Source organism: Geotrypetes seraphini, chromosome 2 (assembly GCF_902459505.1).
Source record: "Geotrypetes seraphini chromosome 2, aGeoSer1.1, whole genome shotgun sequence".
Lineage (NCBI taxonomy): Eukaryota > Metazoa > Chordata > Amphibia > Gymnophiona > Dermophiidae > Geotrypetes > Geotrypetes seraphini.
In genome coordinates this window covers 25,398,451-25,422,745 of record NC_047085.1, presented here as the reverse complement: position 1 = coordinate 25,422,745, position 24,295 = coordinate 25,398,451, and the positions used below count along the sequence as shown (strand labels likewise).

Here is a 24,295-nt window from a genome sequence, read left to right as displayed (position 1 = left end):
CACTGTTGTCCCACCCTGTTTGGGGGGCGAGAAAAGCCTTGAATACATGGTGAAGCTTGTCCGATGTTCAAGAGTATAAATCTATACGAGAACGAAGGTCTCCACTGAGCTTGGCTGCACGAGGAGAGTCGATCTGAGGCCTTTTATGCAGATTAATCTGTTGGCTGCTGCTTTAATACCCAGCGCTTTTAAGAGTCTGTACAATCTGTTTATCCAAAAACACTCGGTGCTACAACATAACATTGAAGGATTTAGTTGGGTCAGCTGAGGACTGAAAGTTGTGACCTGGGAGGATAGATTCTTGCCGTGTTTATTTCTGATGTCCATTTCTAACTTTGTCTTTGAATGAATGTTTGGGTTTTTCAAGGCTATACAACAGCAAAGCTGAACTGGATACCGAGGAGAATGTGGTGTAGTGGTTAGAGCTACAGCCTTTAATAATATCATGTTATGGTAAATGAACTAAAAAGAAAAATAGAATAAGAAAATAGAACTGCAAAATGAATGGTAGATTAAATTAATAGGAGATTAAAAACTGATTATGGGCTCCAAAATTCAGATTGCTCATCGCCAAGCCCTGCGTAATGAAAAAAAATTTTTTTTAAAAAAATTAATCAAACGCATCCATAAACAAAAACGTTTTTATAAGAGTTTTAAAGCGTTCAAGATTGGATTGTAATCGAATGTGATTTGGAAGAGCATTCCAAAGTGGTTGGCCATTAACGGAGAAAATGCAATCTCTACGAGATTCCTATGTAATACGTCTTGTAGAAGGAATCGTAAGATGATTTTGCTGAAGAGAACGAGGAGTACAAGATGGTAAATACGGTATCGGATAATTATCGAGATACGAAGGAGACCGATTCGATCACGTCTTAAAAACCAAAAGTAGAATCTTATACGTTAAGCGGTATTTAATCGGCAACCAACGAGGTGACTTAAGAACATAAGAATTGCCGCTGCTGGGTCAGACCAGCGGTCCATCATGCCCAGCACCCTAACCGAGACTAGCCCTAACAGCGCACGTTCTTGTTCAGCAGGAACTTGTCTAACTTTGTCTTGTTTTCCCCTATGACAGACTCCGGAAGAGCCTTCCAGTTCTCCACCACTCTCTGGGTGAAGAAGAACTTCCTTATGTTCGTACGGAATCTATCCCCTTTCAACTTTAGAGAGTATCCTCTCGTTCTCCCTACCTTGGAGAGGGTGAACAACCTGTCCTTATCTACTAAGTCTATTTCCTTCAGTACCTTGAAAGTTTCGATCATGTCCCCTCTTAATCTCCTCTGTTCGAGGGAGAAGAGGCCCAGTTTCTCTAATCTTTCGCTGTACGGCAGCTCCTCCAACCCCTTAACCATCTTAGTCGCTCTTCTCTGGACTCTTCAGTAATGGACTAACATGATCAAATTTCTTTTTTCCCCTAATCATTTTTATTGAGGTATTTTGAACTAATTGAAGAGGACATAAGTCCTTTTGTCTAATGCCATAATATAAAGAATTGCGATAATCAAGTGTTCTGATAATAAAGACTGAACAAGAATATTAATAGAAGAAGGAAGTAAAAGGTGAGAATAAGACGTAGTTTATAACTATGTTATATTACGGCAGCAGCTATATTCCCAAAGATAATTTAAGCTCTGCTTTTGGTACCAAATTTGTATTTGGGATCTCTCCTGCCTTAGACCATACATTTTTGAAGGCGAGCCCCTTCATTTTGCCTATGCCTGAAGCTGAACCCCTGATATTTCTTGATTCAGCCTGTCTACTGTATACCACCTGGTTAGACAATACAGTATAGGCAATTGCTACAGGAGCAGTGGCATAGTGAGGGGGGCAGGGCGGATCGCCCCAGGCGCCGTCTTTGTGGGGGCGTTTGCACCTCTCCTCCTCTCTGCCCCCTCCCTTGAGACCTGGACATGACATCAGAAGGGTGCCGAGGCTGGTGCAAACAGCAAGTGGGAGTGGGTGGGGCAGGGGTTCAAGTTACAGCCTCAGCACCCTGAGGCTGTGGGTTCAAATCCCTCACTGCTCCTTGTGACCATGGGCAAGTCACTTAATCCCCTCATTGCCCCAGGTACATTAGATAGGTTATGAGCCTAAATAAAAAACCAATAATCTGGCCTCAATGGCCCAGACTTGGGATACAATACTTGATAGACATCTGTACCCCCTCTCTACAACTTTTGACCTTCTCGGAGTTGCAAGCCAAATTCGCCCTTCCGGCCTCATCGTTCTATCAATGGCTTCAACTCACCTCCATGATAAAAAAATCTAAAGTCTTACAGCTGAAAATCTTAAGAACCCCTACTATACTTACGCTGTTTCCCAAACTCCTAGTAATAGGCCATGTTGCTTCACATCTCTATGAAATACTTCTGAACTCCCGAACTGACGTTCATATCCCCGTACAAAACTCTTGGGAATTAGATTTAAATTGCCATCTACAAGATAAACAATGGGAAGTTTTTTGGTCTAAAACTATCCGAACTATTCCATCTGCCAACTCTATGCAATCCATGTTCTTTCTACATCACAAAGCCACTTGGACGCCTCAAAAACTACACGTCTCAGGTCTGCTGCCTACTAACAAATGCTGGAACTGTAAATTGCATCCAGGTACTTTATGCATATGCTTGTGGAATGCCCCTGCTTACAAAACTTTTGGACGGATGTCTGGTCAATTATTCAAAAAATTTTTCATTTTACTTTCAATTTTTCTCCTATAGTGGTCATATTGAAATCTGAGACTCCTTTGCTCGACTTAACTGCACCACATTATGCCTTATTTAACACGCTTCTCATTGTCGCTCTGCGACTCATATTATCTAACTGGAAATCGTTTGATTCCTTAAACGTGCACTTTTGGTACCAATCTGTCCTACTACAACACAAGCGTGAAATGCTGATCTAAATGGGCTAAGTTCACCGAATACCTGAATTCTCTCTAATGCCTTACCGCTCATAAGTTAATGCCTAATGTCTTTTATATCTTATATCTCTCTTTCCAACTTCTTCCTCTCTCTCTTTCTGGCCTCTGGATGACTCTCTCTTCTCTTTCTCACCCCTTGTTGCTTTCTTACTTACCTTTCGCCCTCCATCATCACCCTTCTGTTTCTTTCTTTTCCCTCTTCTCTCCTGATTTTTTTTTCTTTCCTTGAATATCTTCCCGCTACTTATCACAACACCATAGAATATTTTTACCTCTGATTATATGTATCTAACGATTTTCTGTTGTGCTTGAATAATTGTTTTTACTCATGTATTGTTTCATGATTATGGTATTGATATTGATTGTTTGTTTCTCTCCTTTTTTTGTATTTTGATAAAATTTTCAATAAATTTTCAAGAGGAAAAAAAAAAGATAGGTTATGAGCCTACTGGGATAGAGAAAAATGCTTGTGCACCTGAATGAACTCATGTACGTAAACCATTCTGAGCTCTCCTGTGAGAACGATATAGAAAACTGAATGAATACATAAATATATGTGGTATATAAATCTAATATAATAAAACCCTAAGCCGCGCATGCGCACTCCCACTGCGTGCGCCTGTTTTCCGTGAGCTGTAGGGACCCGCAGGTAGGAGTGCGCATGCGCGCTTAGGGTTCTGTTTTTCGTCCTGCTGTTCGGTCTGCCCTGCTCGCCTTGCCCTATTGTATTTTTTAGTTGAAAGACACGGCGGTGGCTCCTCTCACGATCCCCACCTGCGTCGGACTTCCGACGCAGGTGGAGATCATGAGAGGAGCTGCCACCGTGTCTTTCAACTAAAAAATACAATACGGCAAGGCGAGCAGGGCAGACCGAAGCTCCGAATCCAGTGTTGTGCGGGGGACGGAAGAGCAGCAGCAGCCACCGCCATCATGGAGCTGCTGCGTTGCGAGGAAAGCGGCAGTTGGTGGCACGTGCGCCCGTCTCCCTCCTCTCCCGGCCGCGGTGTCGTGCAGTTCCCGGCCAAGCACTGCCAGCAGCTCCGGCAGCGGCTGAACCAGCAGCGGCAGGCCGGCTTCTTCTTCGACTGTGACGTCCGCATCGGGGAGACCCAGTTTCGGGCCCACCGGAACGTGCTGGCCTCCTTCAGCGGCTACTTCGGGGCCCTGTGCGGAGAGAGTTCTGCTGTAGCGTCTTTCTGGATCAGGCGCAAGTGGAAAAACTTTTGCACTTTATTTTACACGGGTCACGTCAGTCTGGACAGGTAAAAAGATTAACTGCTCCGGCGAGGGCTTCTTTTAGCCGAGGCGTTTGCCGCTTTTGCCGTTGGGGTGAGAGCCGTCACTTGCTTGGTTTAGAAAAGTATGCAAGGTTGACTCAAGCGTGCCCTTTTCTGCCTTAAAATATCAGCCTGAGAATGAGTGGCCACTTCATAACACTTTGGGGAGAGGCTTCTGTTTTGGGTGTGGGGGAGGGAAGTGGAGGAATGCCAAACTTAAGATTTAAATTTTTGCCCCCTTTTTTTTTTTGCCTTTTTAGTCAGGGGGGAGGTAAAACAAAGGGAGAAGGGCTGCTGCTGGATAAGAGGAACAGTGAAGGGGTGGTGGTGGACACAGGTGAGGTAAAAGGAAGGGAGAATGGACAAGGGGAGCAGGCAAGGGGTGGTGGTGGACAGCCAAGGAAAAAGAAAGACAGAAATACAGAAAGCGGCTAAGGAGAGAGAGAAAGAAATAAAGACAGACACACACACATATATTCTAGCACCCGTTAATGTAAAGGGCTATAAGACTAGTATTAAAATAAATAAGATACCGCTGGTACCAGCGAACATTTCAAGAATTGAGTGAGGGAAGGTGCTCATGTGGTGAGGGGCGGGGGTGCACAGCAAGGCAGGGAAGAGCAGAGGGCACGTGGCACGGCGATGCTGGGTGCCAACCTCCTTAGCCACGCCACTGTACAGAAGCAAGGAGTCAGAAGCTGGGGCAAGTACCAGGTCTGAAGCCTGGTGCTCGCTTGCTGTAGTGAGAAGGTGTGGGGACCTCTCTCACTCCACGGAGTCTCATTCAAAAGACATTTAGACAGAGCCTCGGTGTTACAAAGTGCTGTTCTGTACAGATCCGTGCTCAAATCTCATAGGGCACAAGTCAAATGGGCATGTCCAACTAGTTTATGTTTATTTTTATGAAAATTTTTATATACCGCCTATACAGCCAAAAAAGGATCAAAGCGGTTTACATCACAACTCAATGAAATCTGTGAAAGGAACTCCATTAAAAATAGAAAAGAAAAAGAAGAAAAGATATAAAAAGGATGGAGTTGGTCCAGAGGAAGGCTACTAAAATGGTATGTGGTCTTTGTGATAAGGCGTATGGGAACAGACTTAAAGATCTCAATCTGTATACTTTGGAAGGAAGGTAGGAGAGGGTAGATATGATAGAGACATTTAAATACCTACATTATATAAATGTGCATGAGTCGAGTCTTTTTCATTTGAAAGGAAACTCTGCACTGAGAGGGCATAGGATGAAGTTAAGAGGTGATAGGCTCCGGAGTAATCTGAGGAAATACGTTTTTACAGAAAGGGTGGTAGATGCGTGGAACAGTCTCCCGGTAGAGGTGGTGGAGACAGAGACTGTGTCTGAATTCAAGAAGGCATGGGATAGGCGCGTGGGATCTCTCAGTGAGAGAAAGAGATAATGGCTACTGTGGATGGGCAGACTAGATGGGCCATTTGACCTTTATCTGTCGTCATGTTTCTATATTATCATATTACAATGTTTGGACAAGTTCCATAGTCTGTTATTGAGAAAGACATGGGGGACTGCCTGCCCTGAATCGGTAGCATGGAATCTTGATACTCTTTGGGGTTCTAGAATCTTTTGTTACTCTTTGGGATTCCGGAATCTTGCTACTCCTGAGGATTCTGTATGGAATGTTGCTACTCCTTGGGTTTTGGCCAGGTATTAGTGACCTGGATTGGCCACCGTAATAACAGGCTACTGGGCTTGATGGGCCATTGGTCTGACCCAGTAAGGTTATTCTTATGTTCTAAAATTATATAAATACAAATTAATTCAAATTAATACAAATGAATGCAGACTGCAGTCCCAAATTCAACTACTGAATTTAAAAAGGCCATTTGAAAAAATGTGCCTTTAGATGTCTTTTAAAATTTTGAAATGATTCAATTCCAGTGGGAACCTGTGTCTGAGGCAGAAGTCTCGGATTTATAAAGGTACATTTTTGTGTTAAAATCTAACATGAACTGTGATATTTTGAACTGTGTATTTACCATCATTTCTACCCTGTGTAGATATTGCTAACTTTTTGCTTTTACTAACATCTTTTGAGGCGGAGAGGAGAAAAGTAAAGGAATTACTAGGTAAATAGGTTGGAAATGTTTTCTAAGGAAGCCATTTAAAGAGATTACCTCTTTCAATTAATGAGAGAAGTACATTTCATGTTCGGAGTTTGTAAATTCTGGTGTGGTCTACCTTATTGGGAATGAATAAGTGGACAGTCTGATATAACGTTGCGACGGCCTCCCAGCTCTACAGTTGATCCAAGCCCTGGTCCTGACAAATAAAATATTTTGCATGCCCTACTTTCGAGCAGCTGGGGTAGGGTCTAGGCAACTGCCTAGCACCCCAGGGCTTACATATAGAATTTGACCCACATACATATAATCCCCTCTCCCTTTATTTTTATTTTTTTGCTAATCTACCGTGAAAACTATTTCAAGAATCATATTGGTTTCGTATTGGTTGTTATGTGCATTGCCAAGTAGCATCTGTTGGTATAGACCGAGTCCGATTAGGTCACTAACAAACTTTGAACATACAGTACATTGTGTTCACATGTTTAGTGGAGCCCTGTGAGATATTCTCAGGACTCAAGAGGTTAAGATTGCCAACTGTCTGGCTTTTTCCAGAAACCAAAAACAAAGAAAACTGCAGACAGCTGTGCAAGGAAGCAGGCTAAATTTATTAAATCAAAATGATGAATGCGGTTAATGCTACCACCTTGAACCAAACCAGAGGTCCGTGTTTCGGTAAACATGCCTTCATCAGGGGTCCCTGGTGGATAAGGTATCAGATAAAACCGCAGACAAAACTAGCCTGTGCGCGAGAACATCAATAATGAAACGTCATTATTATCATTATTATTATTATCATTATTATTATTACTACTATTATTTCCCTTTGTTTCATGATTGAACATTATACATATCCAGGCGGGAGGGGGGGGGTGGGTTAGGGTGGGAAGGAGGATAAAACAGTTTTATATTTTATTGTTGGAACAGAGTGCAATGTGGTACGTTATTTGAATGTTCATGTGTTTGCCCTTTGTATTTGATGTCAAAAATGAATAAAGAATATATATATATAAAAAAAAAAGAAATGCTACGGCGGAGTATCCAGAGATCGTTTCATTATTGATGTTCTCACGCACAGGCTGAGTTTTTTTGTCTGCGGTTTTATCTGATACTTTATCCACCAGGGACCCCTGATGAAGGCGTGTTTACCGAAACACAGACTGTGTCGGGTCCTCTAGTTTGGTTCAAGGTGGTAACATTAACCGCATTCATAATTTTGGTTTAATAAATTTAGCCTGCTTCCTTGTACAGCTGTCTGCAGTTTCCTTTGTTTTGGCTAGTGCTTTACTCACTGCAGACTGTGTTGGTTTTCTCCCTTTGTTGTTTGCCTGGCTTTTTCCAGAAGTCAGCAGAATTTTCCGTTGTGTACAGAAGGTAGAAGGATGTTTAATATTCAGGGATTTTTTTTTTTCCGCTTTGAAAATTTCTATCTGCAGTCCTTTAGTTCCCCCTAAACACTTTCCTCCCCCCCCCCTCCATAGCCTGCTTCCACTGTACCTAGCAGCAAAGATTGTACTGCTGCCCAATTCACTAATTTGAATCGATTCACCGATTCACTTCTGTGAATTGATTCAAATCGACTCGTCCGAGAAAATTGGACTGACCGATTCAGTGATCAACACCCACCCCCCTCACAGTAAGACCTGACATACTCCCGAGGCCTCCTAAAGCAGCAGCGGCTATGGCGGCGGTGAACGGTCAGCAGCAGCATCGCTCTGAATGGGCTGCTCTGCACCCTGTCCTGCTGGGGCTTTCCCTCTGCTGCGTCACTGATGATGCGGTAGAGGGAAAACCTAGCGGGGCAAGCCATGATGTATGGAGTCCATTGACTAATTTTATTGCATTATAATAAGGGTCATGTTTCTTTCTTTATCATTAGATTTCCTTACACATCCAGGGATGGGGGAGGGGGGAAATGTATTTTGAATAGCTAAATTATAATTTGTAATCACATCATATGTATTATTATATTAAAAATGAAGATGAGGATGGGAGAAAATGATTGTTCAATGTAATAATTGTATAGTGAATAGTGTTTTGTGTAGTTTTTCTGATTTACCATTTGTATTGCACTATCAAAGTTTGAAAATCAATAAAGATTTAAAAAAAAAAAAAAAGTCATCTAAGGATAACACAAAAGGGGGGGAAAACAACAACCTTGGTATAACGAAAAACTCGCTCTCCTTCGTAAACAACTTCGTTCTGTAGAGCATAAATGGCGTACAACACGCCTCAATAATTTCCTCCTTCTGATCAAGGAAAAAGCTTCTCATTACAAAAAAGCCATTCAACAAACAAAAAAAGAATATTACTCGAAACTCATTACTACCACCCGTAACTCTTCCACCCTTTTCAACCTCGCCCAATCTCTTTCAAAATATTCGAAGAAAAAAAATCCACCCCCTACTACCCAGCCATCTGCAGACGAACTATCACTTTTCTTCGACAGAAAAATTAAGGACATCAGATCACATCTTGGACCTTCACCTCCTGCTTCCTCTCCTCACATTCACATTCCCAATGTTTCTACTCAAATATCATTCAGCTCTTTCTCAAACTTCAAAATGCCCTCACTAGCAAATCTTCTTCTTATTCTTCAATCTTTAAACACTTCCAATAATCTTTTGGAAAGCATTCCCTCTTCGCTCCTTAAAAAATTATTTTCTTTTTTCGGCCCTTACATTTGGGAAATGATATCTAAGTCTCTCTCTGACAGTCTTGTACCTACTGCTTGGAAAACAGCTCTTGTTTTCCCAAAACTTAAACAACATAATTTAGATCCTTCTTTGCCTAAAAATTACCGCCCTATAGCCAATCTACCTCTAATCTCGAAACTAACGGAAAAAATTATTCATACCCAACTTACTGAATTCATTGAAAAAACCCATGCCCTACATCCATGCCAAACTGGCTTTCTCGCATCACATTCAACAGAATTGTCTCTGTTAGGCCTTACCTCAACGATACATTACTACCATGACCATCAAAAATCTGTTATTCTCATTTCTCTGGACCTGTCCGCAGCCTTTGACACTATCGACCACTCTCTTCTTATTAATAGACTTAAAGACTGTGGTATCACAGGCCCAGCTCTTTCTTGGTTCACATCCTACTTTAATGAACGCAGCTTTAAAATCCATGTAAAGAACGAAACTTCGCAACCTATATCTCTAACATACGGTGTCCCACAAGGTTCGATTCTCTCCCCACTACTATTTAATATCTTCCTGTCTCCTCTACTTACTTTAGCACAATCTATTGGATTTACAATTTTTGCCTACGCTGAAGATATATAACTCCTTCACCCAGTTAACACCACAAACATCTCAGACATAAAAGACATAAACGATAAATTAGACACTATATATGATTGGCTTTTCTCAAATAAACTCTCCCTTAATATCGATAAATCTCGTGCCATCCTAATTCCAACTAAAAACTGTGCCCCCTTATTGGGACAACTTTCCATTAATTCCATTCCAATACAAATAGAAACAAAAATAAAACTATTAGGCGTCATCATTGATAAAGTCCTCACCTACCATGACCATATCAGTTCAATTGCAAAAATTTGTTTCTTCAAACTTCGCATTATTCGGTCACTACTCTCAATCTTAGAGACCGACTCAATCAATATCTTAATCCACTCCTTAGTCATTTCTCACTTAGATTATTGCAACTCTCTTCTCAACGGTCTCCCCCAAAAAGAAATCCGACGCCTACAATTAATACAAAACACAGCAATAAAACTGATTCATAAAATAGGCAAATTTGAGCATGTTACTTCTCTTCTCAAAGAGGCACATTGGCTCCCCGTTACCCACCGTATCACCTATAAAATCGTACTACTCTCCTTCAAAATAAAACACTTTCACCAACCCCTATTTCTCGACAAACTCCTCATTCCCCAATGTTCCCCACGCATTCTAAGGTCAACTGATCAAAAACTTCTCTTTATTCCCTCCATAAAAGACTTTTACTACACCCGGAAAACAAATTTCGCAGTAACTGCCCCAACATTATGGAACTCTTTACCACAGCAACTCCACGATGAACAACATTTAGACAAATTTAAGATAAGCCTAAAGACTTTTTTATTTCGTGACGCCTTTGGCTACGTTTAGACTTACCTTTAACTCTCCTCTTTTGTTTCCTTTTTCTTTTTTTCTTTCTATTCTCTTTCTCTTTTCCCTTTCTAAAACAACCAACCGCTTTGATAAAGCGACCCACCCTATATGTTTTTTCCCCTTTCCCACTGTCTCCATTTCTTCTCCAACATGTAACTTTTCCCTTCCCTTCCCTTCCCTTTCACCCTCACCTTCAAGTCTGTCCAGTTGATGTTATTTATGTTCACCCAATCATTTTTAATGCTTAACATTTTATTTTACTTTTATCTTCTTTTAGATTTGTTGTAAACCGTCCAGATATTCTTTGATGGTCGGTATATTAAAAACCAATAAACTTGAAACTTGAAACTTGTTGAGAGCTGCCTTTTCATAGATTAGGCACATAACTGTGTATAGTGGGCACCATTGAAAATACATGCCTAATGTATATATATACCTATATGCCTATTCTAGATATACTGTATATGGGTCAATTCTATATATAGACTAATCAAATTGAATTTAATACAAGATTTCTGAATCGCTCTAATACCATTTAGTTCAAGGCAGTTTACATCAAAAGGAAACCATGCCCCCACCTACCTTGACTTCAGAAAAAAACTCAAAACTCACTTATTCCACGGACAGAACCCCTAACACACCCTCTCACTTCTTCAACTCTCTTCAATACACGTGAACCTCCACCTTCCCCTATTATTGTACCCACCAAACCAATTAACTTCATTGACTGGTATTTTTTTTCCCTGTAAATAAAAATTTTACCTTCCTATTGTACACTCTTTTATATTCCTGTCAACTTCAATGACCTGTACACTTCAAAAATTGTTAATTCCAATGTTATCTTCGTTTGTAATCTTAATTAATTGTTGTGAACCGCCTAGAACTCTCTGGGTATGGCGGAATACAAAATAAAGCTATTATTATTATTATTATAATTCTATGGGAAAATACCATTCCTTGGATAAAAAGATGTCCTTACAATTATTTAACTAAAAGTACTAACTTTACAATCTATTATATAAAAACGTTTTCAACATTCTATGAGATTTCCAATAACTAACTTTTGTCCTTATTTCTATAGGTAAATCATTCCAAATAACAGTAGCAGCATATGTAAAAGAAGAATTAAATCGACTTTTAAAACATATACCTCTAAAAGGGGAAAACTGCAATAAAAATGTATTACTTAATCTATGATAGGAAACCTCTGCCTGTATAATATGATGAATCAAGAGAGACCTTTTTATACCCTATGGGGCTCATAATCGAAAGAGAAAAACATCAAAAAACCGGCCCAAGTTGGCACTTGGACGATCATCAGTCAAAAACGTCCAACTGCCGATAATAAAACCAGGTTTTGGACATATTTAACAACGAGCTAGGCCTTCACAGTGCCGCTGAACGACCATAGCTAAACGGGGCGTGACAGGAGGAGTGTCGAGGGCAGGAATTGGGCGGGACGTGACCAGGCTTAGACTTAGTCGTTTTGCATGTATAACCGAAAGTTATACGGCACAGGATCGACGGAACTTGGACGTTGTGACTTAGACCATTTAAAACATGGTCTAAGTCACAAAGACCCACCTAAAGTGACCAGATAAGCACTGCAAACACATAATACAGACCCCCACACACTACTCCAGTGATCACCGACCCCCCTCCCCATCCCCATAAAAATATTAATCACAACTTGAAAATTGTGCCTCCAGAACATCATCACCTGACAGCCTGGCATAGGAAAGCCTAGTCATGCTTCACAGAGGTGTCTTAAGCCGTCTTGGGGGTGGGTTAGGGACCCATAGAGAGGAGGACCCATGCCCATAAGCCCCTGTAATCACTGCATTGATATTGAAACATGTGCATTCCCCTATACACCCGCAAAACCCATTTGTACTGGCATATAAGTGGCTCCTGCAGCCATAAGGGTTTTTGGGGTGGTAGATAAGTGGGTCTAGGGGATTCTGGAGGTGGTTTGGGGGGCTGGAGAGCTGTAGTGAGATGATGGACATGGCACCCGTTTTGTGAAGTTCACAGCAGTGCCCTGTAAGGTACCCCACTATTTAGGTGCCATGTCTGGGTGTTCAGTCCATCACTTTGCAGACCCCTCCCACGTCCAACAGGGCTTGTACTAGGCGTTTTTGACTTGGATGAAAAGTTGGACGAAAATGTGGTATAAAGATGGACGATTTTGCAACTTGGACGATCAGATCGGCAGGACGTATACTTAGACCAGGGCTGCCCAAGTCCGGTCCTCGAGATCTTCTGGCAGGCCAGATTTTCTGGATATCCGCAATGAATATGCATGAGAGAGATTTGCATACCAAGAAGGCAGTGCGGGCAAATCTCTCTCATGCATATTCATTGCGGATATCCAGAAAACCTGGCCTGCCAGTAGATCTCGAGGACTGGACTTGGGCAGCCCTGACTTAGACGATTTTCAAAACAGAAAAAATTTGGACGTGTTTTTCAAAAATGTATCCTAAGCTGTTTTGTTTTTTTTACTTTGGACGACTTGGATGAAAACAGACTTAGACGTTCCTTTCGATTATGCTCCTCCACGCGTTTCTCTATAGGCAGCCAATGAAGTTTCTTATATAATATAGAAACACTATCGTGTCTCTTCAGACTATATTATCAATCTCACTGCATTATTTTAAATCAGCTGCAATTTTTTCTCCACATTTTAAGTTCAGATACAAAGAATTACAATAATGGAGTTGTGATAATATCAACATCTGAACCACCAATGCAAAATGATGTTCAGAAAAGATTTCACTAGTCTCAACTGTCTCATTATATACATGGTTTTCTTCCATAAATTTGCGAATTGATCCTTGTATGTCAAGGAGGGGTCCAAAATAACCCCTAGTACTTTGGTTGTTTTTTTCAACTTTAAGAGAAGCTCCAGATTCCAGCGTCAAATGTTCAGCTCTGAAAAGCTTTCTAATGGACGGAAGGTGCCGAAATGAGACAGAAATATCAACAACTCGGGCACTCATTTGCAGAATACTACGTAAGAATTTCTGCATGGTCTGCAAAGGGGCGTGGCCATCAAAGGGGGGTGGGCGGGTTAGGGGAAGCATTTTTTAATGACTCTCATACATTAAGAAAGATCAACAGTTGTAATGACAAAGATATGTCAAACTGGGAAAACTGGGAAAATCCCTTCTCTTCAAAATCACAGGTCTTTGGAACGACCTCACCTCCCCGTTGCGGAACCTGAGCTCCCTTCAGTTATTCCACAAACAACTGAAAACCTGGCTTTTCAGCAAATTGTAACTCTATCCTTCCCTCCCCCCCTTTTTTTTTCTCCCCCCTTCTTCACATAAGTTCATGTAATCCTTTTTCTCCTTCTCTACCTACTATTTTAAGTTCTTGTAAACCGTGTCGAGCTCCATACTCATGGAGATGATGCGGTATATAAACTTAAGGTTTAGATTAGATTAGATTAGATATGTACATTACCTTCAGGCCAGGTAGACCAGTCAGTCCAATCTCTCCTCTCTCCCCCTTTTCACCCTGTAAAGAAATATTAACTATAGTCAGGGATATGTTTTAAAAAACATATGTTTTAAAACACCTGCATTTATTTTTAAAACACTAATCCCTTACTCCACAAATAGAATATTGCGATCCAACGAACAGCATTTATTAACAATTCCATCTCTCAAAATCATTAATACTAGAAGACAATTTATCTTCTCTGTCACTGCTCCACAAATTTGGAATTCCCTGCCAATCTACTTAAGGAAAGAACATGATATCGATAAATTCAAGATTAACTTAAAAACATTCCTTTTTAAAGATGCTTTTGATTAACAAGTTTTTCCCTAGAATTCAATAATGCTGTTTTTCGACAATTCTTTTGAATTCCCATCCTTATGTTTTTCCCGACCTTCTTTTCTATTATAAATTGTAGTTCATTTCCCCTTTTCCTCTTTACTCATGTTTGTTAGTTCGTATATAGTTCTTTTTATTTTAATGGTTAAATATATATTAATTAATGTTTTATTTTTAATTTTAAAATTGTAATTTTATTTTAAAATTGTAATTTAAATATTTTCTTTTATGTATGTACATCGCTTTGAAGCAAGATTAAGCGATTAATCAAAAATTTTAATAAACTTAAACTTGAAACTTGATATAAAATCTTTTGCTTCGCCCAGTTTAAAATGACACGATTGTTATCGAATACTCCCAATAGCCCACATACAGTTTGGAAATGAACAGTTTTTAATCTCTGCAAAGGTGCAAGGAAGTCTTTATAATGACATCTCCTATATGAATGCTACATGTAGAGCTCATTTTCAAAGCACTTAAGACACATAAGGGTCCTTTTACTAAGGCGTGCTAACTGACTTAGCGTGCGCTAAATCGGTTTTTCAAAAAATTTGTCAGACGAGCTAACTAAAACCTTATAAACCCTCCCCCAAAACCTATCGCTCATGCTAGTCTTCAATTCGTGTAAGCTCGCTCTATCTATCAACTCTGTAAGCTCCCTGGGAATGCCCAGGCCAACTTTTTGTAAACCACCTAGAATTGAAAGGTATTGGCGGGATAGAAAACACTAATGCAATGGAATGTAAAAGTTATAAGAGAACTTGTCCACACTGGCTCACAATCTGATCATATCGGAGGTAATGAAGGGTTAGGTGATTTGCCCAAGGTCATAGAAGCCAACTTTTCAAAATGATTGGGGGGTTCTAAACTTGATCAAATTGCCCCTTTTTGGGTAAAGTATAGGAGTTTTTCAATACTGGGGGTGCTCAAGCACCCACTGCATCCACAGAGCTGGCTCCTATGCCCAAGGTTATAAGTACTGTCAGTGGGAGGAGCAGGATTTGAATCCTGGCTTCTATGCTTATCCTGCTTCTCTAAAAGGACATGAGCGACTAAGAATCTCTTCTATTCTTGAATTCAGGGAGAGGAAGGGCAGGAAGTCTTCAGAGATGTCTAAAAGGTTCAGATTAAAGGTTGAAGTAAAAACCTGAGCAACGATGTAATACAGTTTAATATTTGGAGCAATTTTACTGGACCTTGCAGCACAGTTATTTTACTGTGGATTTTTCCATGCTAAAAATCATATTAATGCGAATGAGGTCAAATCCTGACTACCATATATACTCTAATATAAACCGGGATTTAAAATGGGGGTCCCGGTTTATATTTGGGCCAGCGCCCCCTCACAGACTTATTGCAAGCCATTGCCAGGCTCTGGACCCTGCCCCCCTCCATGCCCTAACCATTGTACCTCCTCTGCTGATCCTTGGTAGTCCAGAGGTGCAGCGGGCAGGAGCGAGTACTATAGTAACCTATGGTACTTTGTGTGTCTAAGGGCCCCTTTTACAAAGCTATGGTAGCAATGCTGCTGAGGTAAATGCACCGAAGCCCATAAGAATTGTAAAAGGGGCCCTAAGTGCTTTGAAAATTAGCTCCATAGTAAACTATCTTTAAACAAGACTATGCTAGAATATAAATCAAGGGGCAATATTTGATATCCTAAATTTGAATGATGACCAAACTTACCCCCTCTTCTAGTAAACTGCGCTAGCCGTTTTTAGCGCAGAGAGCCGCGCTGAATGGCCTGCGCTGCTCCCGATGCTCATAGGAACTCTATGAGCGTTAGAAGTAGCAGGGGCCATTCAGCGCGGCTCCCCGCGCTAGAAAACGGCTAGCGCAGTGTAATAGATGAGGCCCTTAGTACAAAGATTAAAAGCTGGAGACCAAAGCAGGGCTGTGGAGTCGGAGTCGTGGGTTCGGAAGCAATTTTGGGGTTACTGGAGTTGGGGGTCGGCGAAAATGTACCAAGTCCAACTCCTAATAGAGTTAAATTGAATGTTATACAAATATTATAAAGCTATACATAATTCATGGTCCTGCCATCCTATTTATGTATTTATCTTGCAATGTACTATGACCAGAAGACTGTGTTAGTTTTCTCATTATTATTTGTTGCTTCTATCCTTGAGTATCGATAATATTTCTTATTGTGATATGATGTACTGAAGGGAGCTGTCACTTGGTTTTTCTTGTTAGGCTTCCTCGGAAGCCTTTGTTGTATATTTTTTTATTTTATAACTATAAAATCAATAAAAATATTTTGAACAAAAAAAAAAAAATAAAGCTTAAATTTCTTATTTCACAGATAATTTGATTTACCCATTTTTTTCAGGATATGTTTTAGAATATATTTTGATATCAAGTTCTTTGATGATTACAAAATGTAATATATTTTTTTAAAATATTTATATTGTCGAAAGTGGCTCTTGGAGAATGACATGAGGACAAAATTTGTCCCTGTGAACTGTCTGATCTCATCTGCACAAGCCTCGAAGAGTTATTATTTTATATTGAAATAATTTTATTGAAGTATAAAAAGAAACAATATTCTGTGGAACTATCATTTTATAAATCACTAATTCAGAACAAGGCCTAATAAAATTTCTATCTCCCCTCCCCTCCCTTCACAAATATCCCCTCCACTATTGAGACAACTGAATAAACCAAATTACTACAAAATGCTGAACAGAAAAATCATGCTAACAGAATACCTCGGTCACACACACAGAACACAAATATCAAATCCATAATATCTGACCAAAGATGAGAAAAATAAATTAAATCAAAATTCCAAGAAGACGCTCCTACAATATATAGATATATAAGAACATAAGATTTGCTGTTGCTGGGTTAGACCAGTGGTCCATCGTGTCCAGCAGTCCACTCACGCGGTGGCCCTTAGGTCAAAGACCAGTGCCCTACTAGAGTCTTGCCTGACCTGCGTATGTTCTGGTCCAGCAGGAACTTGTCTAACTTTGTCTTGAATCCCTGGAGGGTGTTTTCCCCTAAAACAGCCTCTGGAAGAGCGTTCCAGATTTCTACCACTCTCTGGGTGAAGAAGAACTTCCTTACGTTTGTACGGAGTCTATCCCCTTTTAAGTTTAGAGAGTGCCCTCTCGTTCTCTCCACCTTGGAGAGGGTGAACAATAAAGGAGTCAGAGTTGAAGATTTTATGTACTGACTCCATAGCCCTGGACCAAAGAAAAGTTCCATTGAACTTTTTATAAGCGACTTCTCTCTTTAATCTTTGGGCCAATGAAGGCTTGTGTTAGCCTCCATTTTGAAAGATAAACAACTTCCACTATGCAATTGATTTCTGAAACACATTCTGATTCTCTAAGTGATGGATGACATGTCTACGTGCAGGGAATTTTATTTTTTTCCCAAACATGCACGTTAACTGAACTCTTAATAAATCTACTTTTGGAATGTGAAACTTAAGGTAAGGTCTGTCCTCTGGCCAAGCTATATTAGAAGCAAATGACTGTCTATTTTTTTTTTTTAAATGAGAGGTTCAAGGGCACAGAACGTGCAATGACACCAGCTAGGGTGGTGACGGGACAAAAGTGTGCGAGACTTTACTGCGCCGACATAGCAGCGCCGATAATTCAGCACAAGACCCCAGCGCACCACCTAAAAAGTTACTTTTAATGAGCTCCGATGGGGAGTGTGGGGTGGAACCCCCCCCCACTTTAGTTCATACTCTTCACGCTGCCGTTGGGGGGGAGGCCACCCCCCACATTATAGAGAAAACTTAATTTTTTCCTAAGAAATCGGGAAAAAGTTAAGTTTACTCTATAATGGAGGGTTCCAACCCCCCAAGACCCCCCCCCAACGGCAGCGCGAAGAGTATGAAGTAAACTGGGGGGGTTCCCCACTCACACCCCGCGTCGGAGCTCTTTAAAAGTCACTTTTTAGGCGGCGTGCTAGGGTCATGCGCTGAATTGTCAGCACGCCGAAGTCCCGCGCACGAATGACTATGAACCGCTAGAGTTGTAAGTTGAGGGCCTGTACAAGGAGTCAAACCTTCGTGAATATGCCTTAGCTTTATTACTATTGATTGTATGTGTGACTATCAAGAACAATTCTGGCACCTGTGTCTAATACATAACTATCAATAATGATTCTTCAAGAGCTCATTCTTCTAACATACTCCTCGGCAGTAGGAATCCGTGCAGAAATTACACCTTAAATGGTGAAACCTTAGCTAGGACTGTAACAGAACGAGATTTGGGAGTGATCATCAGTGCAGATATGAAAGCTGCCAATCAAGTGGAGAAGGCTTCATCTAAGGCAAGACTAATGTTAGGCTGTATCCGCAGAAGTTTCGTCAGCCGGAAGCCTGAGGTCATCATGCCGATATACAGAACCATGGTGAGACCACATCTGGAATACTGTGTGCAATTCTGGAGGCCACATTACCGTAAAGATGTGCTAAGAGCAGAGTCGGTTCAGCGGATGGCCACCAGGATGGTCTCGGGGCTCAAGGATCTCTCATACGAAGAGAGGCTGAACAAGCTGCGGCTCTACTCTCTCGAGGAACGTAGGGAGAGGGGAGACATGATTGAGACATTTAAATACATCTCCGGACGTATCGAGGTGGAAGAAGATATTTTCCTTCTCCAGGGACCCTAAGCCACAAGAGGGCATCTGCTTAAACTCAGGGGCGGGAAATTTCATGGGGACACCAGAAAGTATTTCTTCACCGAAGAGTCGTTGATCATTGGAACAAGCTTCCAATACAGGTAATCGAGGCCAACAGCGTACCAGATTTTAAGGGTAAATGGGATGCCCATGTAGGATCCTTAAGAGGGTGGAGTTAAGGATGGGTCATTAGGAGAGGGATCTCCAGGAGAGCAGACTCAGGGGGGTGGGTCTGTGAAGTGGGCAGACTTGATGGGCTATGGCCCTTATCGGCCGTCATTTTTCTATGTTTCTATGTTTTATATTCACCGAAGTCCCTCAGATTACCACACTTGCACTATATGTTTGGCAAATCTTGTGTGGTGGCTCTCCTCACCAGAACTATTTAAATCGGTGTAATTAATTGTTTGTGTCAAAATTTCTTAAAGTGCCTGTGCTTATATCTAATAGACTTTTCTTTCAATAAATAAATATAAATATATATATATGTGAACTTAGCTTTTTGATTAATCTGATTGATTTTTGAACAATTGCTGTCTCATTCCCCACCAACACGTCAGAAACACCGACATGTTATTTGTAAGCTACAAGCTGTTTGCCTGAACTTTTCTGTCTTTGCGTCATCCCGGATCCTGATGAAGAATGAAACGCGTCGGTGGGGAATGAGTCAGCAATTGTTAAAAAATCAATCACGAATAATATTCAGGCCGGTTCTGCCCCTAACCCCCGCTTCCCCCAGCTATTTTAAGCCCTGTAAGCCACCCCCCCCCCCTTAAGCCTTACCTGGTGGTCTAGCAGGTTTTCAGGGCAGGAGCGATCTTCCCACGCTCCTGCCCTGTGCAGGTCGCTCACAGGAAATGGCTGCCTTGAGCTCTCGTTGTCTCTCGAGCGATCTGCACAGGGCAGGAGCGTGGGAAGATTGCTCCTGCCCCGAAAACCTTACAGAGTTTCAGGTAAGGGGGGGCTTACAGAGTTTAAAATAGCCCGAAAAATGAAAAAGCATTTTTTGTTTTAAAACTGCAAATAATCAAATCCATAGATACAGAAACTGCGAATACAGAGGGGGAAGTGTACTGTACTATAGCTCAGAAAAAGTGGGAAATTGCAGAAACAGAAGGATTCTTGAATTAAAAATAAGCATACCCTTTCGCCTTTTGCTCCTTCTCTTCCAATAGGGCCTGGTGGGCCGAAAGACCCCTAAAAATAAAAGAAACATGGAAAGGCTTTTAATGTTTTCACTGTATCAGGTTTTATACCTTAACTTTTATTGCAGTAACTGGACCCAGACCACTAAAATGGCCCCGGAGTAGCCATTCTCAACCCAGTTTTTGGGTCACACCTAGTCCCTTTGGGTTTTCATATCCACAATGAATGTTCGTGAGTTATATTTGCATGCAGTTGAGGCAGTGCATGCAAACCTATCTCATGCATATTTATTGTGGATATCCTGAAAACCCGATGGAACTAGGTGTGTCCTGAGGACTGGATTAGGAATGCCTGCTCCAGAGATTTCCAAAATGCTGAGAAATTCACTATTGAGCTCTGGTAGCTGCATCATTTTTATTGATTGATTTTTTTTTTTTTTCATATATATCCCGCCTACAACCAAACGGCTTGCAATAATCTACATACGCAATGCTATAAAACAAACATATTTTTAACAATAACAATACTTGCATAAAATATCACATCAAAATCATTCACTGGGTGTTCAACTACCATGCATTTGAGAGGCTTGTCTTAAACAATCAAGAAGAGTTTTCAAATGCTCAGGAAGTGATTGGTTAGCTGACTTCTCCACCATAGGAACCACCAGTGATCTCATCAAGGTTATAAAGAGAAAATTTGAAGGGAACTCTGTACTTTTCCTCATTTCTGTCATCCATAGATAAACTGAGAGAACATACGAGTAAGAACATAGGAATAGCCTTACTGAATTCGACCAAATAGTACCAACGTTCCATGCCACCGATCCAGGGCAAGGAGTGGCCATTCTTAAGGTAGCTCCACTTCAGTGAGGGCATGTTCCTGTAGATACCCAGCCTTATATCACACATCCCCTTATAAGCATCTAAACTTAATAATAATAATAACTTTATTCTTCTATACCGCCATAATCGTGTACATTGAAGAGAGCTGGACAGTCAGCAAGTTACAATATGCACCAAGGGCCAAATTCTATTTAGGTCACCTAAAAAAATTGGTGCGGACTAGTGTGGCAATAGGCACAATTCTAGAAAAGTTAGGCCCACTGTGTAGAATCATGCGTAGCGCTGCCTAAGCGGCATTAGGCATCACTAAGTATCCTAACTTTTAGGCACACTGTATTTATGGGTGACGGGACAAAAGCGCGCGGACAAAGCCGCGCCGACATTTGAGAGCAGACAATTGAGCGCAAGACTGAAGCGTGCTGCCATAAAAGTATATTTTAAAGGGCTCTGTTCGCGCTGCCATTGGTGGAGGGAGTGGGGGGGGTCATAATGCCATTGTACAGATCCATGGTAAGACCTCATCTGGAGTACTGTGTGCAATTCTGGAGACCACACTACCGTAAAGATGTGCTCAGAGTTGAGTCGGTTCAGCGCATGGCCACCAGGATGATCTTGGGGCTCAAAGATTTCTCATACGAGAACAGGCTGCATAAATTGCGGCTATACTCTCTCGAGGAGCGCAGGGAGAGGGGAGACATGATTGAGACATTTAAGTACATCACTGGTTGCACAGAGGTGGAAGACGACATTTTCTTTCTCAAAGGTCCCTCGGCCACAAGAGGACATCCGCTGAAAATCAGGGGCGGAAAATTTCATGGGGATACCAGGAAGTACTTCTTCACAGAAAGAGTGATAGACCATTGGAACGATCTCCCGGAGCAGGTGATCGTGGCCAGCAGCATACAAGATTTTAAGAAAAAATGGGATGCCCATGTCGGATCTCTATGAGGGTAGTATAGAGGTGATGCCACCTGTAGAGGTGATGCCACTTGTGCGTGACCCCTAGGAGGGTAGTTTGGGGAGGGATAATAGAGTGGGCAGACTTGATGGCTATGGCCCCTTTCTGCCGTCATCTTTCTATGTTTCTAACTTAACTTTTCACCTACAAAATAGGAAAAAAGTTAAATTTCCTCTATAATGGGGGGTTACAACCCCCCAAAACCACCCCCAACGGCAGCGCAAGCACTATTAAGTAAACTGGGGGGTTCTCCCCTCACCCCCCCATCAGAGTTCTTTAAAATATACTTTTATGGCGGCGCGCTTTAGTCTTGCACTCAGTTGTCTGCTCTCAAATGTCGGCGCGGCTTTGTCCCGCGCGCTTATGACTGTGAACCGTATTTATGCCAGGGTTTTCTTAGCCTAATGCGTGTGCCCGTTACACACACAACAGCACCTAAGTCAAAAACAGGCACCTGACTTAGGTTTACCAGATGTTCGGTAAAACCCGTTATTTAGAGGACCGTCTAGGCTCCTGATCGGACTTTCCGAAACCCGGCATTTGTCCGGGTTTTGGAAAGCCCCTACAAGCTCTGGCCACATCTGGAGAGCTTCTGAGGATGCGCGGATGACGTTATGCGCGTCCGCGCATGCTCCCGGCCCTCCAGACACAGCCAGAGCTCCTCGCAAAGAGAGGAGGCTTTCTTGGGGGGGGGGTGCTTGTGGGTGGAACTGAGGTGGGGGGGGGCTGGAGGTGCAACCAAATGGGGATGGAGGCGGAACCGGGCAGGGCTGGGACAGAATGGGGCGGGGCTGGAAGTGGAATGGGGCAAGGTTGCATGTCCGAAGTTTTCTTTTTTTTAATATGGTAACTTGCTTAACTCCAAAACACACCCACAATTTCCCCCCCCCCAGCCATGCCCGCTTTTAGGTAGGCACTTTGGACAAGGCACCTAACTTTTAGAGAACTATGCTTTCCATGTTAGGCGCCTATCAATGAATTCCAATTAATGTCAATTAAGTGCCAATTATCAGCTCCAATCAAGCCTATTACTCAATTACGTTAGACGCCTACATTGGCGAGGCGCGCCATTGTAGGTGCCTAACCTTAGGCAGACTTTATAGTATTTGGGGACAAGTGCATGGACTAATATGTAAAATAGGTGCTCTTATGCACATGAACGATTTCACAAATTAAATATGATCAATCACCTTCAAAGAAAACAAGCTTCACTCACACTGGAGCAAAGATTATTTAGGAGCTCAGCAGTGCCGCTGTAAAAACCAATTTTTCAAACGGACTAATGCCCCAGCATCTTCATCAGTCAAAAGATTGTTTATGAATGAGCTCAGTCACAATAAATAATTGTTTCTCTAATGCTCTTAATTCATTTATAATTATCACAGCTTATAATATTGAAAGGCAATACTCATCTTTACTCCAGTGCGAGTGAAGTTTGTTTTGCTGTTAAGGTGATTGATCATATTTAGCTTGATGAAATACTTCAGCGATCAAATCATCCGTGTGTGTTGAAAGATTGTTAATTTCACAAATTGGCACTTACAAGCATATGTATTAGCCACTTTTCTACATAATTGGCATTCTAGTCACACGGCGTGTAACAGCAAATGAGCTGTGCCAGCGAGCCGAGCTTACGAGTGCCGTAGGCATTTCGCCTAGCAGTGTCCTCACCTTATAAAAAAAAGTATCAGATGCGCGCATTGCAGGGGATACCGTTACCACCAAAGACGTCTCTACCTTACTGTGGAGACTCTCAAAGAAACGCCGTCGCCTAGATATCTATCCAGCTAACATGTTGGACAACATTCCCCCTGATTTTCTACTATGGCTGACAGATCTTGTCAACACATGTCTAACGAAAGGTATAAATCCAGAATCGTTATTAGCCATCTCACTGACCCCCCATACCTAAGGCCTCGGGACTAGATTTGACTAAAGTTAAAAATTTTAGGCCAGTGGCTGGTATGCCGTGGCCTGCTAAGTTATTAGAATTCTGTATCCACATACAACCACGTGACTTCTTAAATCTGATTAATGGATTCCATAATTCACCACACGGCTTCAGGCCTATGCACAGCACAGAATCCTTATTGCTAGAATTAACCTAAGCAAAGGCAAACAAACTGCTCTGTTGACATTTCAGCTACCTTCGAAGAGGTTGACCATTCTCTATTGGTTCGCAGAATTCTTAGGCAGTAGAAAGGACGGTGCATATCAGCTTCTCGCCTACCAGCACTTAGGTACATCTCCCTCAGATTTCTGCTCCCCAAACGCATCACTCTGTACTTCACTGCATTTAGTTGCCAGACATCAAACCATTCTTCCAACTTTTGCAGATCCTTTTTCATGTTTTCCATTCCCTCCTCGGTGTCCACTCTGTTACCAACCTTGGCATCATCCACATAAAGGCAACCCTTTCTTTCTAACCCTTCGGC

At 41.7% G+C, this 24,295-nt stretch overlaps 1 protein-coding gene across 3 annotated transcripts in view; it reads right to left on the bottom strand.

Moving 5' to 3' along the window:
• Positions 1-24,295, bottom strand: part of COL22A1 (collagen type XXII alpha 1 chain) — a 766,089-nt gene that overhangs the window by 363,337 nt on the left and 378,457 nt on the right. For all 3 annotated transcript variants that reach the window (XM_033933743.1, XM_033933744.1, XM_033933745.1), the window contains exons 12-13: positions 20,055-20,108; positions 13,893-13,946 (exon numbers count right to left, since the gene is read on the bottom strand). In XM_033933743.1, coding sequence (XP_033789634.1) covers positions 13,893-13,946; positions 20,055-20,108 — 108 coding nt within the window. The remainder of the gene's footprint in view (positions 1-13,892; positions 13,947-20,054; positions 20,109-24,295) is intronic.